The sequence below is a fragment of the Myotis myotis genome, unplaced genomic scaffold (genome assembly GCF_014108235.1).
Source record: "Myotis myotis isolate mMyoMyo1 unplaced genomic scaffold, mMyoMyo1.p scaffold_m19_p_13, whole genome shotgun sequence".
NCBI lineage: Eukaryota > Metazoa > Chordata > Mammalia > Chiroptera > Vespertilionidae > Myotis > Myotis myotis.
This window is the reverse complement of record NW_023416317.1, coordinates 50961943-50979467: the sequence shown is the minus strand read 5'-3', so window position 1 is coordinate 50979467 and position 17525 is coordinate 50961943. Positions and strand designations below refer to the sequence as shown.

At 57.7% G+C, this 17525-nt stretch overlaps 1 protein-coding gene across 7 annotated transcripts in view; it reads left to right on the top strand.

Annotated features, from left to right (window-relative positions):
* SCN5A (sodium voltage-gated channel alpha subunit 5) overlaps positions 1 to 14342 on the top strand; it is an 88300-nt gene extending 73958 nt beyond the window's left edge. For 6 of the 7 annotated variants that reach the window (XM_036333188.1, XM_036333194.1, XM_036333191.1 and 3 more), the window contains 7 exons: positions 3503 to 3625; positions 4092 to 4373; positions 6436 to 6489; positions 7048 to 7185; positions 7829 to 7933; positions 9020 to 9290; positions 10811 to 12051. In XM_036333188.1, the coding sequence (XP_036189081.1) occupies positions 3503 to 3625; positions 4092 to 4373; positions 6436 to 6489; positions 7048 to 7185; positions 7829 to 7933; positions 9020 to 9290; positions 10811 to 12051 (2214 nt within the window). Of the gene's footprint in view, positions 1 to 3502; positions 3626 to 4091; positions 4374 to 6435; positions 6490 to 7047; positions 7186 to 7828; positions 7934 to 9019; positions 9291 to 10810 lie in introns of all 7 variants that reach the window. The other variant, XM_036333193.1, reaches the window with a different exon arrangement.
* The last annotated feature ends 3183 nt before the right edge of the window (positions 14343 to 17525 follow it).

Sequence of the window (17525 nt, the reverse complement as noted above, 5' to 3'; positions counted from 1 at the left end):
AAGAGAAATAGGAGACCTGGGCCCTGCCGTAAGAACCCCTAATTTGGGGAGACAGAGGAGCAGGGAGGACCTAGGCCCGGTCCTCAGGAGCCCCCTGGCTTCGGGGGGAGGCTAGACTCACCATATGAATCGGTGAAGAGCATTGCAGGCCGGGGTGTGAGCCAGGGCAGGAGTGGGGGCTCACCCTCTCGGCATGGCTGTGCTGTGCAGGGGCCATGAGTATGTGAGAGTCTGTCAGGCCCGCTAGCCACGGGGCCAGGGTTGGTGCAGAGGTGCTGGCCAGGCAGGCAGGAGAGGGCCTCATGTCTCAGGGAGATCGGACCACCTGGGGAGCAGGAGCTGGGGGGGAAGGGAAGTGGGGGAGGTGGGAGAGGGGGAATCACCTGTGAGAAGGAGGAAAGCCATGAACGCTGACCCAGGGGTTCTGGGGGGCTGCCCTGGCCGATCAGGCAGCTGGCAGGGCTTGCCTGCCCAGCCTGTGTCCAGGGAGGGCCTGGAGCAGGAGGTTGCACCCAGTTGGCAGAGGAGTAGGAGGCGCCTACCCCACAGCTACCCAGGCCCAGGACACTGCTGGGTGCCACGCAGGGTGCATGCAGGGTCCCACGGGGGGCGGGGGGGGGGGGGAGTCCTGAGCACAGTCAAGCAGGAGAGTGGCCAGAGGCGGGAACTGAGCCGGGCGTGGAGCAGATTCCTCTGCTCCCGGCGAAGGCCAAGGGCTCCGGTGAGGGCTCCCCCTCGGGTTGTGGTGGGTCCCACAGAACAGAAGTAGGCCGGTCCTGCAGGCTGGGACGCACTCTCCAGAAGTGACCCACGGCTTGTGCGGTCGGCCTCAGGCCCTGCCCAGCAGCGGGGGCTGTCCTTCCTGTGGTTGCAGAAGAGGCTCCGGCCTGTGCTCCGTCCCACACCCTCTCAGAGGCCCCAGGAGGCCAGGGCCAGGCTGGGCGGAGGTCAAGCCTTGAGTGGCTGCGGCGGGAGAGGCTGCGTGGGTTCGAGTGCATGTGGAGATAAGATCGGGTCGTTGGGCCTGCAGTCCAGGCCTCTTTCTGTCACCCTGTCTGTGGCTGAGAGGGTGCTAGTGCTGGGGTGAGGGGGATCCGGGGGGAGAGAGGCGGGGAGAGGCAGCTCTAGGTGCCCTTGCAGCCTGGAGCCCTCAGAGCCTCCTGGGATGAAGGCGAGGACCCTGAGGCCTCCCTGCCTGAGACGCTGGCAGCTCTGCCTGGAGGCCGGTCACCCAGCCCCTCACCCAGAGGTCAGGCCTGTCCCCGGGCAGCCCGAGGAGTCTGCTGAGACTCCTGGGGGGGCCCACTCACACCCCACCACCTGCCACCTTGGGGAGCTCAGCTGAGGGCCGGCAAAGGGGCCCGTCAGGGCTTGGGGCCCAGTCCCAAGACTGGCCAGGCAGCTCGTGGAGGAGGAAGCCGGGGCTCCCCGCAGGGAGGGCCTTGCCCAAGGTCGGGCAGAAGGTCGTGAGTGTTGGAATCCCGCTCTCCTGACATCGGCCCTGCTGCCCCCACCCCCTTCCCCACCCCCACCCCCTCCCCCACAGCTGGAGGGAAAGGCGGTCTTCAGGCCTCAGGGTCAGGAGAAGGACGTTTTCAGGGCAACTTGTGCATTTTTTCAATAAACACTATAGCGCATCTGTGGGCAAGGGCTAGCGTAGGCGCTGGGGGCCTCGGGGAAGAAAACAGACAAAAACCCTGCCAACCTAATAAGTGAGTCAGTTTTATATTATGTCAGAAGGTGATGTGGACCGTGAAGAAAAAGGAAGTAGGGAAGGGGTTGGGTAGACACGGGGGTGGGGTGGGAGGGATATGGGGAAGAGGGTACATCACAACTTTAAATAGGCTGCCGGGAGCGGGCCCACTGAGGGACATTGGGCCAGATTTGAAGGAAGGTGGGGTGAGCCAGGCAGATGTCTGCAGAACATTCCAAGCACAGGTTGGAATGGCAGTGCCAAGGTCCTGTGGTCAGTGTGTGCCTGGCACACTTGAGCTACAGGGATGCCCAGCCGGCATGGCTCAGTGATTGAACCAGGAGGTCACGGTTCGATTCCTGGTCAGGGCACATGCCTGGGTTGCGGGCTCAATCCCCAGTGTGGGGCGGGCAGGAGGCAGCCGACCAATGGTTCTCTCTCATCACTGATGTTTCTATCTCTCCTTCTCCCTTCCTCTCTGAAATCGATAACAATATTTTTTAAAAAAAGAGGAGCTACAGGGAGGCCAGAGCAACTGGAGCAGAGTGAGTGGGGAAGGGGGTGCGGGAGATGAGACCGGCTGCACGGGCAGGAAGACGGGCTTTTATTCAGAGTGAAACGGGGAGACCTTGGAGGCTCTGACCTGACTCACGTTATAAAAAGATCACCCTGTGGGTGGGGGGAGGGAGCCCGAGTGGAAGCAGGGAGAAGACTTGGGAGGCCGTGGCAGTCATCCAGGGGAGAGGTGACGGTGGCCTGGCCACCATGGTGGCAGTGAAAGTGGTGAGACATAGCTGAACTTCTGATGCATTTTGAAGACAGAGCCAACAGGAAATCCTGGTGGGTGGGAAGTGAGGTGTGAGACACGGAGAGGAGGCAGGGATGACGCCAAGGCTGTGGCCTGAGCAGCTGGAAGGATGGAGTTGCCATCATCCGAGTTGCGGGGGGGGGAGGGGGGGGCCTATTGGGAGGCAGGTGGGGCAAGTACAGACGTCAGGGGTGGCCTGCTGGGAACGAGGCAGGCCAGCTGGCCCCGGGGCCCTGCCCTCGGGAGGCGGTCCCTGGAAGATGCCCCTCTGCCTCTCCAGGAATGCCCACCTGAAGCTGGGCATCCTCAGTGCTTCCAAGCCGGGGAGGAGGCTGTGGCAGTCAGGCCCTTGCCCGCGGCTGCTCACCACCCCCAGGCTGCCCTGAATGCCAAGGTGCTATTACTGGTGATTGCATGCGAGGTCAGGCAGGAGGCCATTTCTAAGCTGTGTTCCAGGCCAGCAGAGAAGTAAGAAGAACTGGATGCCCATGGAGCTTTAGAAGGATGAAGTCCACGGGAAGGATGTGTCGTGGTGGGGGCGGGGCAGAGGGGACAGAGTGTGTGGGGGGGGGGGGCGGGGGGCGGGGCTCTCATTGCCCCGAATCTCCACCTAAGCCTCCCTTCTTTGAAGATGTCAGAATGCTGCAAAGTTTGGCTCTAGGGAAAGGCCCCAGGAGAGGGTCTGCTCATACTCAACCCAGAGCAGTCCTCCCTTCCCCAAAAGAACTTGACCTCAAGGAAAACACAGGGACCAAAAGCCTGGGCATTGTCCCTGCTCCTCCACACCAAGGAGGCTCTCAGGAAAGGTGTGTCTCAGCCAGGACACACCTGGCTTCGCCCCCAGCCTCTGGGCCCCAGGAAGGCTCGCCCTGTGCCCGAGCAGCCAGTCGGGAATCATAAAGACGGGGCCTCTCACGCCCAGCCCTGTTTTAGGCGGCCAGAACGCTCCCCCTGTCTGTCACCGGGCCGGGCGTCTCCACGTCTCCCTCCTGCCTCCACAGGTCTCGCTGATCAGCCTGGTGGCCAACACCCTGGGCTTCTCTGAGATGGGCCCCATCAAGTCGCTGCGGACATTGCGGGCGCTCCGGCCCCTGCGAGCCCTGTCCCGGTTCGAGGGCATGAGGGTAAGAGGAGTGGCTGCCTTCCCGGGACACACTTTAGGGGAGAATACCCCCAACCCAGTAGCAGCAACCCCCAAATAAACCAGAAACTTAGCTCAGACAGTGTATCTCCAGAGGCCCTCTCCCCTCAGTCTCTGGCCTAGCCGACGACCCTGTTGAAAATGCAGTTTCAAGCTCATGGATTCGGGAAGGGAAAGGCGGATATTGTGGAATTGCATCAGACTTTAGGGTGCCGGGATGAGTGTGTGTGTTCTTTCTCGCTCCCCTCACTCCCCACCTGGGCTTCCAGCGATGGGTTGCCCTTCCTTGGGGGCAGGAAATGTTCTGCGCCCCTCCCCCCAGGGACCTATGGCGGAGGCATTCAGTGGGCTGGGGGTGGAGGGAAAGGGTCTTGAACATTTCCAAGCCTCTCCGGACAGGGGAGGGCCTCATGGCGTCAGGGCCTGAGTGTCTCCTCTGTCCGCCTGAGGTGGTGGTCAATGCCCTGGTGGGCGCCATCCCGTCCATCATGAACGTGCTCCTCGTCTGCCTCATCTTCTGGCTCATCTTCAGCATCATGGGCGTGAACCTCTTCGCGGGGAAGTTCGGGAGGTGCATCAACCAGACGGAGGGGGACATGCCTTTAAACTACACCCTCGTGAACAACAAGAGTGACTGTGAGTCGTTCAACATGACCGGCGAGTTGTACTGGACCAAGGTGAAAGTCAACTTTGACAACGTGGGGGCTGGGTACCTGGCCCTGCTGCAGGTGGTAAGTCTCGGGGAGGAGGGACTTCCTTCCTCCCTAGCCACAGGCGCCTTCACGCGTGGTGTGGGCAGGAGGGGGACAGTGAGGCCCCTCTGAATCCTCACGGTCGGCTCGCATTGCCCAAAGGAGACCAGGGTTCCCCCGAGACTTCTTGGCTCCTTGGGAAGTCCCCAGACTTTTCCTCTCCAGAGCAGAGGCCACATCCTCCGAGATCTGTGGCCTGGGGTTGGGCACTAAGGCAGAACCACCTTCCCAGCCAGGAGCCAGTTGGGCAGTGTGATGGCACAGGTTGAAACGGAAAGCCCACAGACACCCAGGGCTGAGCTGTTAGCAACACTGTGGCTCTGGCCACCCTCTGTTACAAAAAGTAGTGATATCTCCTGCGTTGCTGGAAAGAATAGATCTACTTCCATTTCCGATGTTCAAGATGCGTGAGGTTTAAACACACCCAGCTCTACCCAGTCTTTCCAGAGTTTCCATTGACATGCCATAAAATGAACCTACGAATCGCCTTAACAACGGAAATGCAAACAGAACCATGACTCATGAAACGGCAGCTTGCTTTTCTTGCTATCCCAGTCTTCAGCTCAGACACCTGCTTGTAATCCCCAAAGCAGAGGAAAGCTCAGCGGGACTCCCACCTGGGAACAGACCTCCACCCACCCCTGAAGTCCTAGGAGTAGTGCTCTCCAAAGACTCACAGAGAACAGGCTGAGAGCTTCCGATCCCTGTGCCCGCCCCACTGACTGTCAGAACGTGGAAGGGCAGGCCCCTGGTATAGACTGAGAACCGCCTACCATTCCAGACAGAACCACTCAGTGGTGGGGAAGCGTTTAGTTGCAGGCATCTCATAACCTTGGGTGGTTCTCAGCAGTTTCCAAAGCATCTCCAGGCTCCTCCAGACAGGTGAGGGCCTCGTAGCCTAAGGGGCTGAAATAGCTTGCCTTCCGTGGAGCGGCCTCAGTTTCCCCATCTGCCATCTGCCTCATAAAAACTCTCAGACATGCACCATTTGGGCAAACTCATGCCCCGAAAGGAGGCGTGGGGCAGGATTGGATTTTGCCAGGGGCACACGTGAGACCCACTGGGCGGTTGATCTCACCACCGAGCCCGTCTTTCAGACTCTCCGAATCTTCCTTGCAGCCCAGACTGGGGCAGACAGTGCAACCGGCACCAGGCCCCCCCCCCGTCTCATTGCCACGGTGTGCTACAGCCAGATATTGGCAAGCTGTTATTTAAAATTATATTTTACAAACTTACAATTAACTAAATGATATTAAAACAAAATGAAACCTCACCATCACCATGTAGTATCGTCTGTGCTCTTGAGGTTAATACATCTATTATATCCCTACAGTGGAAATCCTGCAACGCAGTGTTCCTGTGCATGTCTCCCCAACTCTGTTCCATAGCTGCACCTCGGCAACTTGCAATCAGCCATGGTGGGAGGATTTTCACAGGGAAATTGACAAACGCAACTATCAGGGCTTTTTGTTCCTTCTAGAAAGTCATTTGTTAGCCATTTACCCACACACCACTGGCAGAGGACCCCCCTTAAGTACGAGGGAAGGTTGGGATTCTTTAGACTTCCTTTGAACGGCCACAGAGCATAAGCCACAAGGTTCTCTGAGGTGCATGACCAAGGGGACCAGGTCAGCACTGGGGTCCACCTTAAGCCAGACAGAGAGCCCAAGCCCCACCTCTCTGTCCCTGACACCTGCTGTAGGACTCTGTGTCGTTTTAGAATCCGGAACGAATGTGGATCGGAATGAAAGGCCAACCTCCTTCAGGCCTCAGTTGTCTCTTGGCCAACATCTAGAAGCTTATTTCCCCACTGTGTGGCCTTCGAGGGGTGTCTGCTCAGCTGGCTTCCCCTCCATAACCAGCTTGAACTATAAGTTCCTTGCCTGACCACCTAGTCATTTGGACACTGCCGCAGGGGTGGGGTGGGCTGCTAGCTTCTTGTAGGAGGCCACTTCCTGGCCTCACCTATCCAGTCAGGAGCCCTTGTAGCTCAGTCGATGCAGAGTTAAGTGATTTTCTGACTCTTGTCTTTTCCTTTCAGGCAACATTTAAAGGCTGGATGGACATTATGTATGCGGCTGTGGACTCCAGGGGGGTAGGTTGGCCTCTCCCACAAAGTCAGGCACTTAAGGCTCCCAGTGCTTGGCCACCGGAGAATCAGGGTCCACATCTGAAGGCCCGCCTTATAAGGGCCAGATCCCTTGCATCAACCTGCAGTTGAACCTCCCTGGGATGCCCAAGCCTGGCCCTGGAGCAGTGGTCTCCCAAGGAGTCCCACAGTTCTCAAATATCTTTCAAATTGAATTCACTGTAGTTTACTTGAATCTTAAAGTCTTACCCCAGGAAGATCAAGCTTCTCCTTTGTCCTTGTAACCACCACCCATTCACACTGACAGGTCACAGGAGACTAAGAGATGCCCCTTATTCTAAAACCTCCCAATGGCCTAGGGACAGAAGCCATGCGGTGACACTGTGCCACCCCTGAGCCCAGCAGCCTGTTCTCCTCACCTGCCACTGTCCATTTCTCAGGTCCACCCCCCCACACACACACCCACACCTTCCTCTGGACAGCCCCTCTCTCCCACAGAGTGGACACCCCCAGCCAGCCCACCTCCTGCCTGTCTGACCTCCCTCTCTGACTTCTCCCCCTTAGTATGAAGAGCAGCCCCAGTGGGAATACAACCTCTACATGTACATCTACTTTGTTGTGTTCATCATCTTCGGGTCCTTCTTCACCCTGAACCTCTTCATCGGCGTCATCATTGACAACTTCAACCAACAGAAGAAAAAGATATGTAGAGCACAGGCTCCCCCTGGGCTGGCAGGGCTGGGCGCCAAGGGTTCTGGCTGCTGGCCCCATTTGGGCTTTCTGTTGAGGATGGTCCTGCTTGCTCCTGCTGGATGGAGTGGAATGGCAGGGATCTGTGTCCATGAGGTCATATGCCCAGGCCTACAAGAGTGTAACAACGGGCCCCAGGCCTGCCCTAGTCTACCTGAGAGATGAGGCCCCTCAGAGAAGCTGGATGAGGCTGGGGGCTCGTCACCTGGTCCATGATCAGGGATAATGGGTGGGGCCTGTGCAGAGGGCCAGGGTCTGCCTGGAGCTCCCTCAGAGGGCCATGAATGGTTTACAGGTAAGCAAGGTTAGCAGAGAGAACCTCCAACCTGGCTGTGTTGGGCAGGTGAGAGGGTGAGGGTAGGGACAGGATTTGCAGGTCACAAAGCCAGAGAAATCTCAAGGCGAATGGGGACAGGCCCCCTGGAAAAGCAGCTCAGGGAGTAATCTGTGGTGCAGGATAGTGACATACTTTAGAGGGACAGGAAGTGAGGGGGTGACTGGTCCTGGCACCTCATTATTGAAGCAGGATCCCTGTGCTGTCCGTGCTGGAGCCTCTGAGAACCCCAAAATGAGTCTGGTGCCTGTCCCTCTGCACTTAGGGGGCCAGGACATCTTCATGACAGAGGAGCAGAAGAAGTACTACAACGCCATGAAGAAGCTGGGCTCCAAGAAGCCCCAGAAGCCCATCCCCCGGCCTCTGGTGAGCCTGCTCCCAATTTGGCAAGAGGGGGAAGGATCTTCTGGGGAGGGGGGAGCCTGGGGGGCTCCCATACCACACCGCCAACTATCACGGTCTTTGGCCCAGCCTGGGGCCCTCAGCCAGTCCCGTGTAGTCAGGCGTCTGACTACACACAGAGGTCTCAGTCTCATAGAGGTAGTAAGGCAGGCATGAGCAGGCTGTGGCAACCAGGGGACACTCCCCTCCTATAGAAGCTCATCTGCCTCTGAGTGAGCCCTACCTCCCCTGCAAGGGCTCAGGCTTTCCCCAGGGAGAGCAGGGCAGTCTTTGCAGCCCCCACCACATTCATCGCCTCATTCTTACAACCCCTGAATGATAGATCCCCTGGTGCGTTGGGCCAGGAGGCGTGTTGGGCCCTCCATAGGCCGACTCCCTTGCCTGACCAAGCCATTCTCCAATAAAGTGTGTGTATGTTGGAGCAGGGTTGCGGGGCAGTATTCAAAGTAATTAGGTGACATAAACTAAATCACCAGCTGGTAAGTGACAGCCCCAATTTTTTAATCTAATTCATCAATTTCATCTGATTCTTTTCACCATACTCTGTTGTGCATGTATGTGTGTGTGGGGGGGGGGCGGGGGGGAGGTCGATCTGGGGTGACTTACGAACAAAGACACAAATATAGTTAGAAGAGTAAATAAAATCAATTCCTTAAAGAGTGGAGAATATTTATTAACCTGAGGGCTAATACAATTACTAGGATTGACCTTTAAATTTGACCTTGAGCTTTCAGACAGTGGGAACAAAAAGAAAAGCTCAAAGAATGTCTGCTAAGGAAACTCAGAGTAGGAGAAATCCCTTCCTGAAGACCCATCAGAGAAGGAAGAGGGAGCCTCGGGGCTGGGCCTTGGAGCCCAGGTATGCTTCAGCAGGAGGGCCAGGCTGTTCCAGAGCTCCTGACTTCTTCCTCTCACTGTGGCAGTCTGGTGGGGTGTTGGCCTCACCAGACAGGAGACTAAGAGTGTGGGCGATCTGGACAAAGTCAGCAACGGGGGGACCTGCTGGCCTGCAAAATCCCTGCTGAGCCCATCCTTTGCCCCTCCTTTCAGAACAAGTACCAGGGCTTCGTATTCGACATTGTGACCAAGCAGGCCTTTGACGTCACCATCATGTTTCTCATCTGCTTGAACATGGTGACCATGATGGTGGAGACAGATGACCAGAGCTTGGAGAAGATCAACATCTTGGGCAAGATCAACCTGCTCTTCGTAGTCATCTTCACGGGCGAGTGTATCATCAAGATGGGTGCCCTGCGGCACTATTACTTCACCAACAGCTGGAACATCTTCGACTTCGTGGTTGTCATCCTCTCCATTGTGGGTGGGTATACCAGTTGTCTGAACAGAGATGCCCTCCCCAGGCCAGGTCTCTCCTCCAGTCTGAGATCAGTACTTAATGCCAAGTACATTTAGGCTCCTTCATTCTTTTCTCTCTGCATTCCTCACCTCTCCCCCATCTCACACACACACACACACACACACACACACACACACACACGCACACACACACACACACACCTGAACTCTTGACTCTGTCCCCACGGAACTCTGCCTTGGAGTGACTGACTTTCACCTTTCTGCTGTGGACAGTCCCAGCATTTGGTGAACTTGGAGGCTAAGGCAGGAGCTAAGGCAGGAGCTAAGGCAGCTGTGGTGATGGGCAGATAGTTAGAAGTGGGAGAAGGGTCAGGAAATGCTCAGGGAGGTCCCAGGCAGGGGTGAGGGCTAGAGTGTGCCAAGAGGGGCTAGACTATGCTGGACATTGGCAGTAGGAATGGAGCTGATGATGGGCAGTCTCAGAGTCTTCGGGAGGTGCAGCATGTTCCTCGGAACACCTCCTGGTCCCGGTGCTTGGCCATGCTGGAGAGGCACGGCTAACAGGTCAACTTGGAGCCAGAGTGTCTGAGTCAAATTCCAGCTTCTCACTGACTAGGTGGCCAGTTGGGTAAGTTACCTCACCTCTCAGCTTCCTCTTCTGGAAAATGAGGCTGAGGGTATCAGCTTACCTTCTAGGGTGACTGGAAGGGCTTAATGGATGATATAAAGTGCTCAGCTCAGTGCTTGATTGACAGTAAACACTGGACACATGTCAGCCAGTGACATCATTATTATATGAGGAGTTGGGAAAAATCACTTGGGCCAATATGAGGCAAGTCAATATCACTCTTTCTCCTATAAGTTATGTCCCTGCTCCTTAAAAATCCCAGCCCAGAGCAGTCAATAGAGACCAAGGGGTGGGTAAACCCTGGAAGCTAGTAGAGTTGAGAAGATGATAGGAACCATCTCAGGGAGCCTGAGATGTAACGTGGAGTGGCATGGAGTGCCCTGGCATGGCAGGGGGGAGAGTGCTGACTTCCAGGCTAGTGCCTCTTGCACTCCTGGGCTTGTGCACATGCAGCGGCTCTGGGGCAGAGCTGAGGTCCTGCATTTCTGATATGTGCCCAGGAGATCCCAAGGCTGCTGATCCTCAGACCACACTTTGAGTAAAAGGCCTGAGTTCTGGCCCAAATTAGGCCACCAGAACGCTGAGCAAGTCCCCTCAGGACTCAGAGCCCAGATGATAGGCCTAGTACAGCTCTACTTTGCAGTGTTCTCAGAAGACTAAGAAACAAAGGGGCTGAGAAGGCACTTTGCAAAAGTCGTGAGTCCTCATGTTCTGGATCATATGCAGAAATGGAGATTCATGGGAACGGGGGGAGCAGGGCCTTGCAGTTAATCCATTCCTCTTGGAAGGGCCCCCTCTTCCTTGCCCCTTGCTGCAGAGAATCCCACCCAGCAGCACTGGTCTGGAGGGAGGACAGAGATGCCATGGGTGGCCACAGCCTCTGCTGTTTCCCACAGGCACTGTGCTCTCGGACATCATCCAGAAGTACTTCTTCTCCCCAACACTCTTCCGAGTCATCCGCCTGGCCCGAATCGGCCGCATCCTCAGGCTGATCCGCGGGGCCAAGGGGATCCGCACGCTGCTCTTTGCCCTCATGATGTCCCTGCCTGCCCTCTTCAACATCGGGCTGCTGCTCTTCCTCGTCATGTTCATCTACTCCATCTTCGGCATGGCCAACTTCGCTTATGTCAAGTGGGAGGCTGGCATCGACGACATGTTCAACTTCCAGACCTTCGCCAACAGCATGCTGTGCCTCTTCCAGATCACCACGTCGGCTGGCTGGGATGGTCTCCTCAACCCCATCCTCAACACGGGGCCCCCCTACTGCGACCCCAATCTGCCCAACAGCAATGGCTCCCGGGGGAACTGTGGGAGCCCAGCCGTGGGCATCCTCTTCTTCACCACCTACATCATCATCTCCTTCCTCATCGTGGTCAACATGTACATCGCCATCATCCTGGAGAACTTCAGCGTGGCCACAGAGGAGAGCACCGAGCCCCTGAGTGAGGACGACTTTGACATGTTCTATGAGATCTGGGAGAAGTTCGACCCGGAGGCCACCCAGTTCATTGAGTACACGGCCCTGTCCGACTTTGCCGACGCCCTGTCTGAGCCGCTGCGCATCGCCAAGCCCAACCAGATCAGCCTGATCAATATGGACCTGCCCATGGTGAGTGGGGACCGTATCCACTGCATGGACATCCTCTTTGCCTTCACTAAGAGGGTCCTGGGGGAGTCCGGGGAGATGGACGCCCTGAAGATCCAGATGGAGGAGAAGTTTATGGCGGCCAACCCGTCCAAGATCTCCTACGAGCCCATCACCACCACGCTCCGGCGCAAGCACGAGGAGGTGTCGGCCACCATCATCCAGCGGGCCTTCCGGAGGCACCTGCTGCAGCGCTCCATGAAGCACGCTTCCTTCCTCTTCCGCCAGCAGGCGGGCAGCAGCGGCCTCTCCGAGGAGGATGCCCCTGAGCAAGAGGGCCTCATCGCCTACAAGATGAATGAGAACTTCTCCCAGCGCCTTGGCCCGCCCTCCAGCTCCTCCATCTCTTCCACATCCTTCCCCCCTTCCTATGACAGTGTCACCAGGGCCACCAGTGACAACCTCCAGGTGCGGGTGTCTGACTACAGCCGCAGTGAAGATCTCGCGGACTTCCCCGCATCCTCAGACAGGGACCGAGAGTCCATGGTGTGAGCCTCGCCCAGGCTGGCCAAGACACCCCGAAAGGCAGCCTGTTGCCTCGAGGCAAACCCATGTGCAGCCAGAAGCCAGAACCTGCGGGGCCTTCTTTGTTTGGGGCTTCAGGAGTGAGAGATGAGCCTCAGCCCCGTGGGTCGACAAGAAAGAGTTCTATGGCACCCGCGTTGATGGTCGGGAGCAGTTGGCCATGCCCACCACTTGGGGCAGCCTGTCCCTGGAGACCCCCACTCATACCAGTGGGGGTCAGGCAACACCCTGGGGCTCTGGAAAGCAACCCCACCCCAGCTGCTGCGGCAAAATAGAAAACGAAGACTGTATATGTTGTGAATGGCTTTCATAAATTTATTATATTTGATATTTTTTTACTTGAGCAAAGAACTAACGTTTTTTTCCGTGGACCTGGGCAGCAACTCACACTGCACTTCCAAACTCTGAGCAGGTGTGAACTGTTCCCAAAGGCTGCTGGGACTCTGTTCTCAACGCAGAAGTGGGATCGGTGTGGCTCCCACAGGCCTTCACTGCAGCAAGGGGGTCCCCTGCCACTCGGGTTGCAGACCAGGAGGGCTGAACCCCTCTTCTCACACACATGTGCACACACAGGCCACACACCAGCTGCTCTCAGACGAGTGCCAGGGAGCCACCCCTGGCCCAGCCCCAAGGAGACAGACCTTTCCTCCCAGCCCCACGTGGCGTCTTGTCAGCGGGGAGGGACCCCCTCCGGCCTTCCATCGTCCCCAAGGTCCTGCTTGCCCCTGTGTTTTTAGGCAGGACCTGGTAGGACACACTGAAAAGCAGCCTCGCAGGGTCGGTTCTACAAAAGCAGGAGGCTTCTGGAAGAGAGGTCCCAGGGCTGGTCCTGGGGGCTGAAGCTTGGCCTCAGTACGAGTATTAACATAAAACTGACGGGCCTGAGGGAGCCGGCCCACCCGCAGCCTGGCACCCAGCTCTTCTTGCTCCCGAGCCGGGCAGACCCTGCCCTCAGGCCAGGTACAGAAGGCTGAGCACCGTGGGGTTGGGGCTACGAAGCTCAACAGCCCTCGGCCCACGTGAAGAGAACCTGTTATCATGGCCAGAGTTCTCTTTCCGGACTTTCTCCCTCTAACCATGGGGGCGAGGTGATTCCTGTGTGGTCCCAGCTCCTCTCCAAACGCAGCCACGTGGGCGTGGGGAGGGCAGCCTGGGTCCTAGGCAGGGGTGAGCAGGCCTGTCCCCGTGCCCTGGGTGGGGAATGAACCCTGGGACCCCTTGGGAAGGGAGCAGTGTGGCCTTGGCCCAGCCCCTCCGGCTCAGCTTGGGGTCCTGATGGCACCTGCACACAGGACCTCCTGGGGGAGGGTCCAGGCTGTCCCACAGGTCTTGTCCGAAGGCTTTTTCAGGGAAAAACACTTTTTCTAGTCCAGTAACCCCCCAGGGGCCTCTTCAGCTGCTGACAATCCTATTTAGCATATGCAAATCTTTTCATGTGGAGAGCTGTCACCCTGAGAGTGGCAGCGTGGGCGGGTGGGCAGAGCCTGAGCAGGCAGGAGCCAGGCTGCCCCCTTCCAGCTCTCCAGCGAGGCCGCCCACCTCCGCGGGGCATCCAACCTCACAGGCCGCCCGGGAAGCCGGACACGGGCTGCTCCCAACCTACCTCTCCGAGCTGTCAGAGGGCTGGACGTTCTGAGCTCATGGCAGTGCCGGTGGCGTTGCCAGGGAGTCAAGTATTACAATTCTCCTTGTCACCCCAGCCCCAGCCCCACTCCTCTCCAGTGATTTCCCTCCTGCCCCTGCTCCCTCTGAGTCCAGCGCGGGGCAAGGTTTGAACTGTCCCAGCGACACTCCTCTGAGTGGAAATCTTATTTTTGTAGATCTCTGTGCTTTGCTCTCAGCCTTGGAGAGGAATGCCACCCCCGCCCCCCCAGCACTCGGCTCCCTGCACGGGCGGGAATGCGGCTGGGGAGGCGCCGGCTGCCAGCCCAGCTGCCGGAAGGAGCCCGTGGTGTTGGGTGGCCAGCCAGAGCCTGAGACAGGTGCCCGGGCTGGCCGCTGGCAGCGCCAGGAGCTGCGGACGATGTGGTCACGGGCAAGGACGGGCGAGGCCCGACTCCTTAGCTTTTAGTGTGGCTTTTTTTCTTCTTCTTCTTCTAGAACTGCACACTGGCCGGCAGGAGGGGAGAAGAGGGTAGGAAAAAGGAGGGAGGGACGCGCGTCAGGTGCCAGCTGTTGTCTGAACTAACCGAGCACTTCTCACCAAACTTCGTGTGTAAATAAGATGCATATTTTTAAAACAAACCAATAAATGGCTTCCATGACCTGGCCTGGCTCTGTTCTTGCGCAGGGGGTTGATGAGGCCCCAGGAGCCTGCGAGGAGGCTGGTCCTGCGAGCGCACACACACACCACCCCCCTCGGACACACAGGCTTTTGGGAGAGCGGGCTGGGTCCGAGAACCTGCAGGACTTCCAGGTGTCTTCCTGGGACGGAGGCTGGGGAAAGTGTGCTGAGGGTGGAGCAATCTGCCCCACCAGGGCACCCTGGGCCTGGGGCCTTCCAGGTTTCCTGGCAGGGGCATGGCAGAGCGGGAGGACCGGGATTGGGGGCTCACACCAAAGGAAGGATCTGGAAAGGTGGATGTAGGAAGGGGCGGCTGCCGTGGAGAACAGCCAGGTGGTGGCACCTGTGCCTCAAGCCAGGCTTGGACGCTGGCTCCTTCTCCGTGCCCCCCCGCCCCTCTCCTCACTGCTGCCCCCCAGCACCCCACCAAAAGCTCGTGGCCAGCCAGCAGGGCCTCCGTGTGGCTGGCTGCAGCAGAGCCTTCTCCATCCTCCCTCCTCCTCTGTGGGTCCCGTCCATCCCAGCATTTAACTCGGGGGACAGCAGCTGCTTCTGGAAATCGTCAATTCTCCAGGCGCCCGAGGCGCCACCCCCTCCAGGGTTCCCTCCAGTCTCTTGGATTGCCTCTTCTGGGGGCACATTTCCCAGTGTCTGACTGAATGCGCCAGGTCTTTAGGCCCTGGGCCCTCTTGCAGGAAGAGTGGGAAACCCCTCACCCCCTGCTACGCTTTAAGAAAGCCCAAGCCGCCCAGCCCTGAGCTCATCCATCTCGCCTCTGCGCCTGTTGGTGCAGGTGCCCCCTACCCCTGCAGGCTTTCCCATGCCCACTCGCCCAGTCCACACCCTGTTGGCACCACCTTCTCAGCGTCTTTACAACCCCACCCCTGGCCTGCCTTGCGGCTGCTTCCCCGGTGGAGGCCCGCATCTCCCTCATGGCTTCCCTTCCTCTGACCTCAGCCATTCCAAACGACTCGGCTACCAGAATATTTTAATCCAAGATCATTGCCTCCTGGATAAAACCCCCCAGTGGCTTCCTGTTGCTTCGGGGTCCAGGCACACCCCTCCCGGAGCCTCCAGCCCTGCCCACTCGTGACCACATTTCTCTGTCCGTCTTCTCAGCCTCTCCAGCTCCCACAGGCGGCTTCCCTGTGTTTGTTTCTGTGTATTAGGTAGAGCTGCCATGTCTCCTGGAATTGGTAGAGTGGCCTTGTGTCCCATAGGGCCAGTGGCTCAGCCTCCCCAGTTCCCGAACACTGTTCTCCTGAAGGCCGCATGGGTTTTTTTGCTTTGTTTTTTAATCTTTATTGTCCAGAGTAATATAGAGGTCCCTCTTTTCCCCCCCAGTGCTCCCCTCCACCTGGTTCCCGCCCCACCCCAGGCCTTCACCACCCTACTGTCTGTGTCCATAGGTGAGATCTTTGTTCATCTCTTCCCGCCCCCTTCGCCTCTTCCCTCTGAGACTGTCAGTCTGCCCCATGCTTTCATGCCCCTGATTCTGTTTTATTTACCAGTTTATTTTGTTCATTAGATTTCTTGTTTATCTATTTTGATTTTTAGATCCGATTGTTGATAGATATGGATTTGAATGCTTAATGTCTGATTGGTCCTTTTTCATGTCTTTGGCATTCTCACTACGATCTTTGAAAGTCTCCTGAAGATCCCTGAGTAACCTTTTAACCGTGGTTTTGAACTCCGTATCCAGTAGTTTGCTTGCTTCCATTTCTTTCATTTGTGACATGTGTCCTTGTCTTGGCATTTTGGCGGCTTCCCTGTGTCTGTTTCTGTGTATTGGGTAGAGCAGCTACGTCTCCTGGAATTGGTCGAGTGGCCTTGTGTAGTAGGTGTCCTGCAGGGCCCAGTGGCTCAGCCTCCCCAGTCGCCTGAGCTGGGCCCTCTAGCTGCACCCCTCTGTGGGCTGTGTGCACAGTCTTGTAGCTGATCCTTGATTGCTGTTGGCGTCTCTAGGAGGAGTTGACCTCCAGGCCAATTGGCTGTGAGGACCAGCTGTGAAGCAAGGCCAGCTGGTGCTAGAGCCGGGTCTCAGGCCTTTTATTGATCGGTTTGGGACATGCTGTCACCAGCTGGAGCTTGTTTGAGAGACTGAATTGGGAAGATGGCGGCGTAGGCAAACGCCTGTACTCGCCGCCTCTCACAACCACATCAAAATTATAACTAAAATACAGAACAACCATCGTTCAGAACCGCCTGAAAGCTGGCTGGATGGAAGTCCTGCAACTAGAGAGGTGAAGGAGAAAGCACGCTGAGAACAGTAGAAGAGCAGAGGCATAAAACGGGCCGAGCAAAGGGTCCCAGCAAAAACCTGCGGGATTTTGGCTGAGTGACACGGAGGCTGCTGGAATCCCAGGTGTTCCTCTTAAAGGGCCTGCACACACACTTACACGGTCCCACGTCTTCTGAGCTCCAGCGCCGGGGACCCAGATACAATAAGGTGAGGAACTAGATTGTCTGGCATCGGAGCCGGAACGCGGGGGCAGCTTTCTCCCAGACAGGGGTGCTCGCCAGGGCGACTGTTCCTGTGCGGGGACCTCCCCTGTTGCAGGGCTGACGGGCAGCCAGTCTGAGTGTGAACCAGCCCGGAGCACCCGTTTGCTCCGCCCTGGGGATCCCCGGAGGCCCCTGCACCACCCAGTTTGCAGCCCCACCCAAGCTGTTTGCTGCAGCTCTTCTCCTATGAATGGCCTGTCCTGGCTCAGGCTTCAGACTTTGCCAGAATGTCTCCACGAGGCCTCATCTCAATGTCTCCACCTCCAGGAACCCTCCCTCCGGGACCAGCACCCAACCCCCGCCCCCGCTCCTGGTGCTGCCCTTGTCACCGCTCTCTCCCTTCCCATTGGGAACACCTGCAAAGCCCGCAGTGAATAATCATGAGTCCCAGCGTCCTGGAAGCCAGCCCTTGCTTCTGTCCCTCGGCCCCTCTTTGTTTGGTTCGGCGCAGGCCATCTTCCCGGCCCTGGATGAGCCGGGCTGGCCTGTGGCCTTTGGCTCCGTCTTGGGTAAAAGAACAGCAGCCTACACCCCGCCCTGGCCTTGTAACTCGTCTCAGCCTCTTCCTGGGGGCGTCCAGGCCGAGCAGCCCCGGCTGCGGGCAGGGCAGCTTCTCCTCCCAGGCCGGGCGGAGGCCGGAGGGCATCTCCCT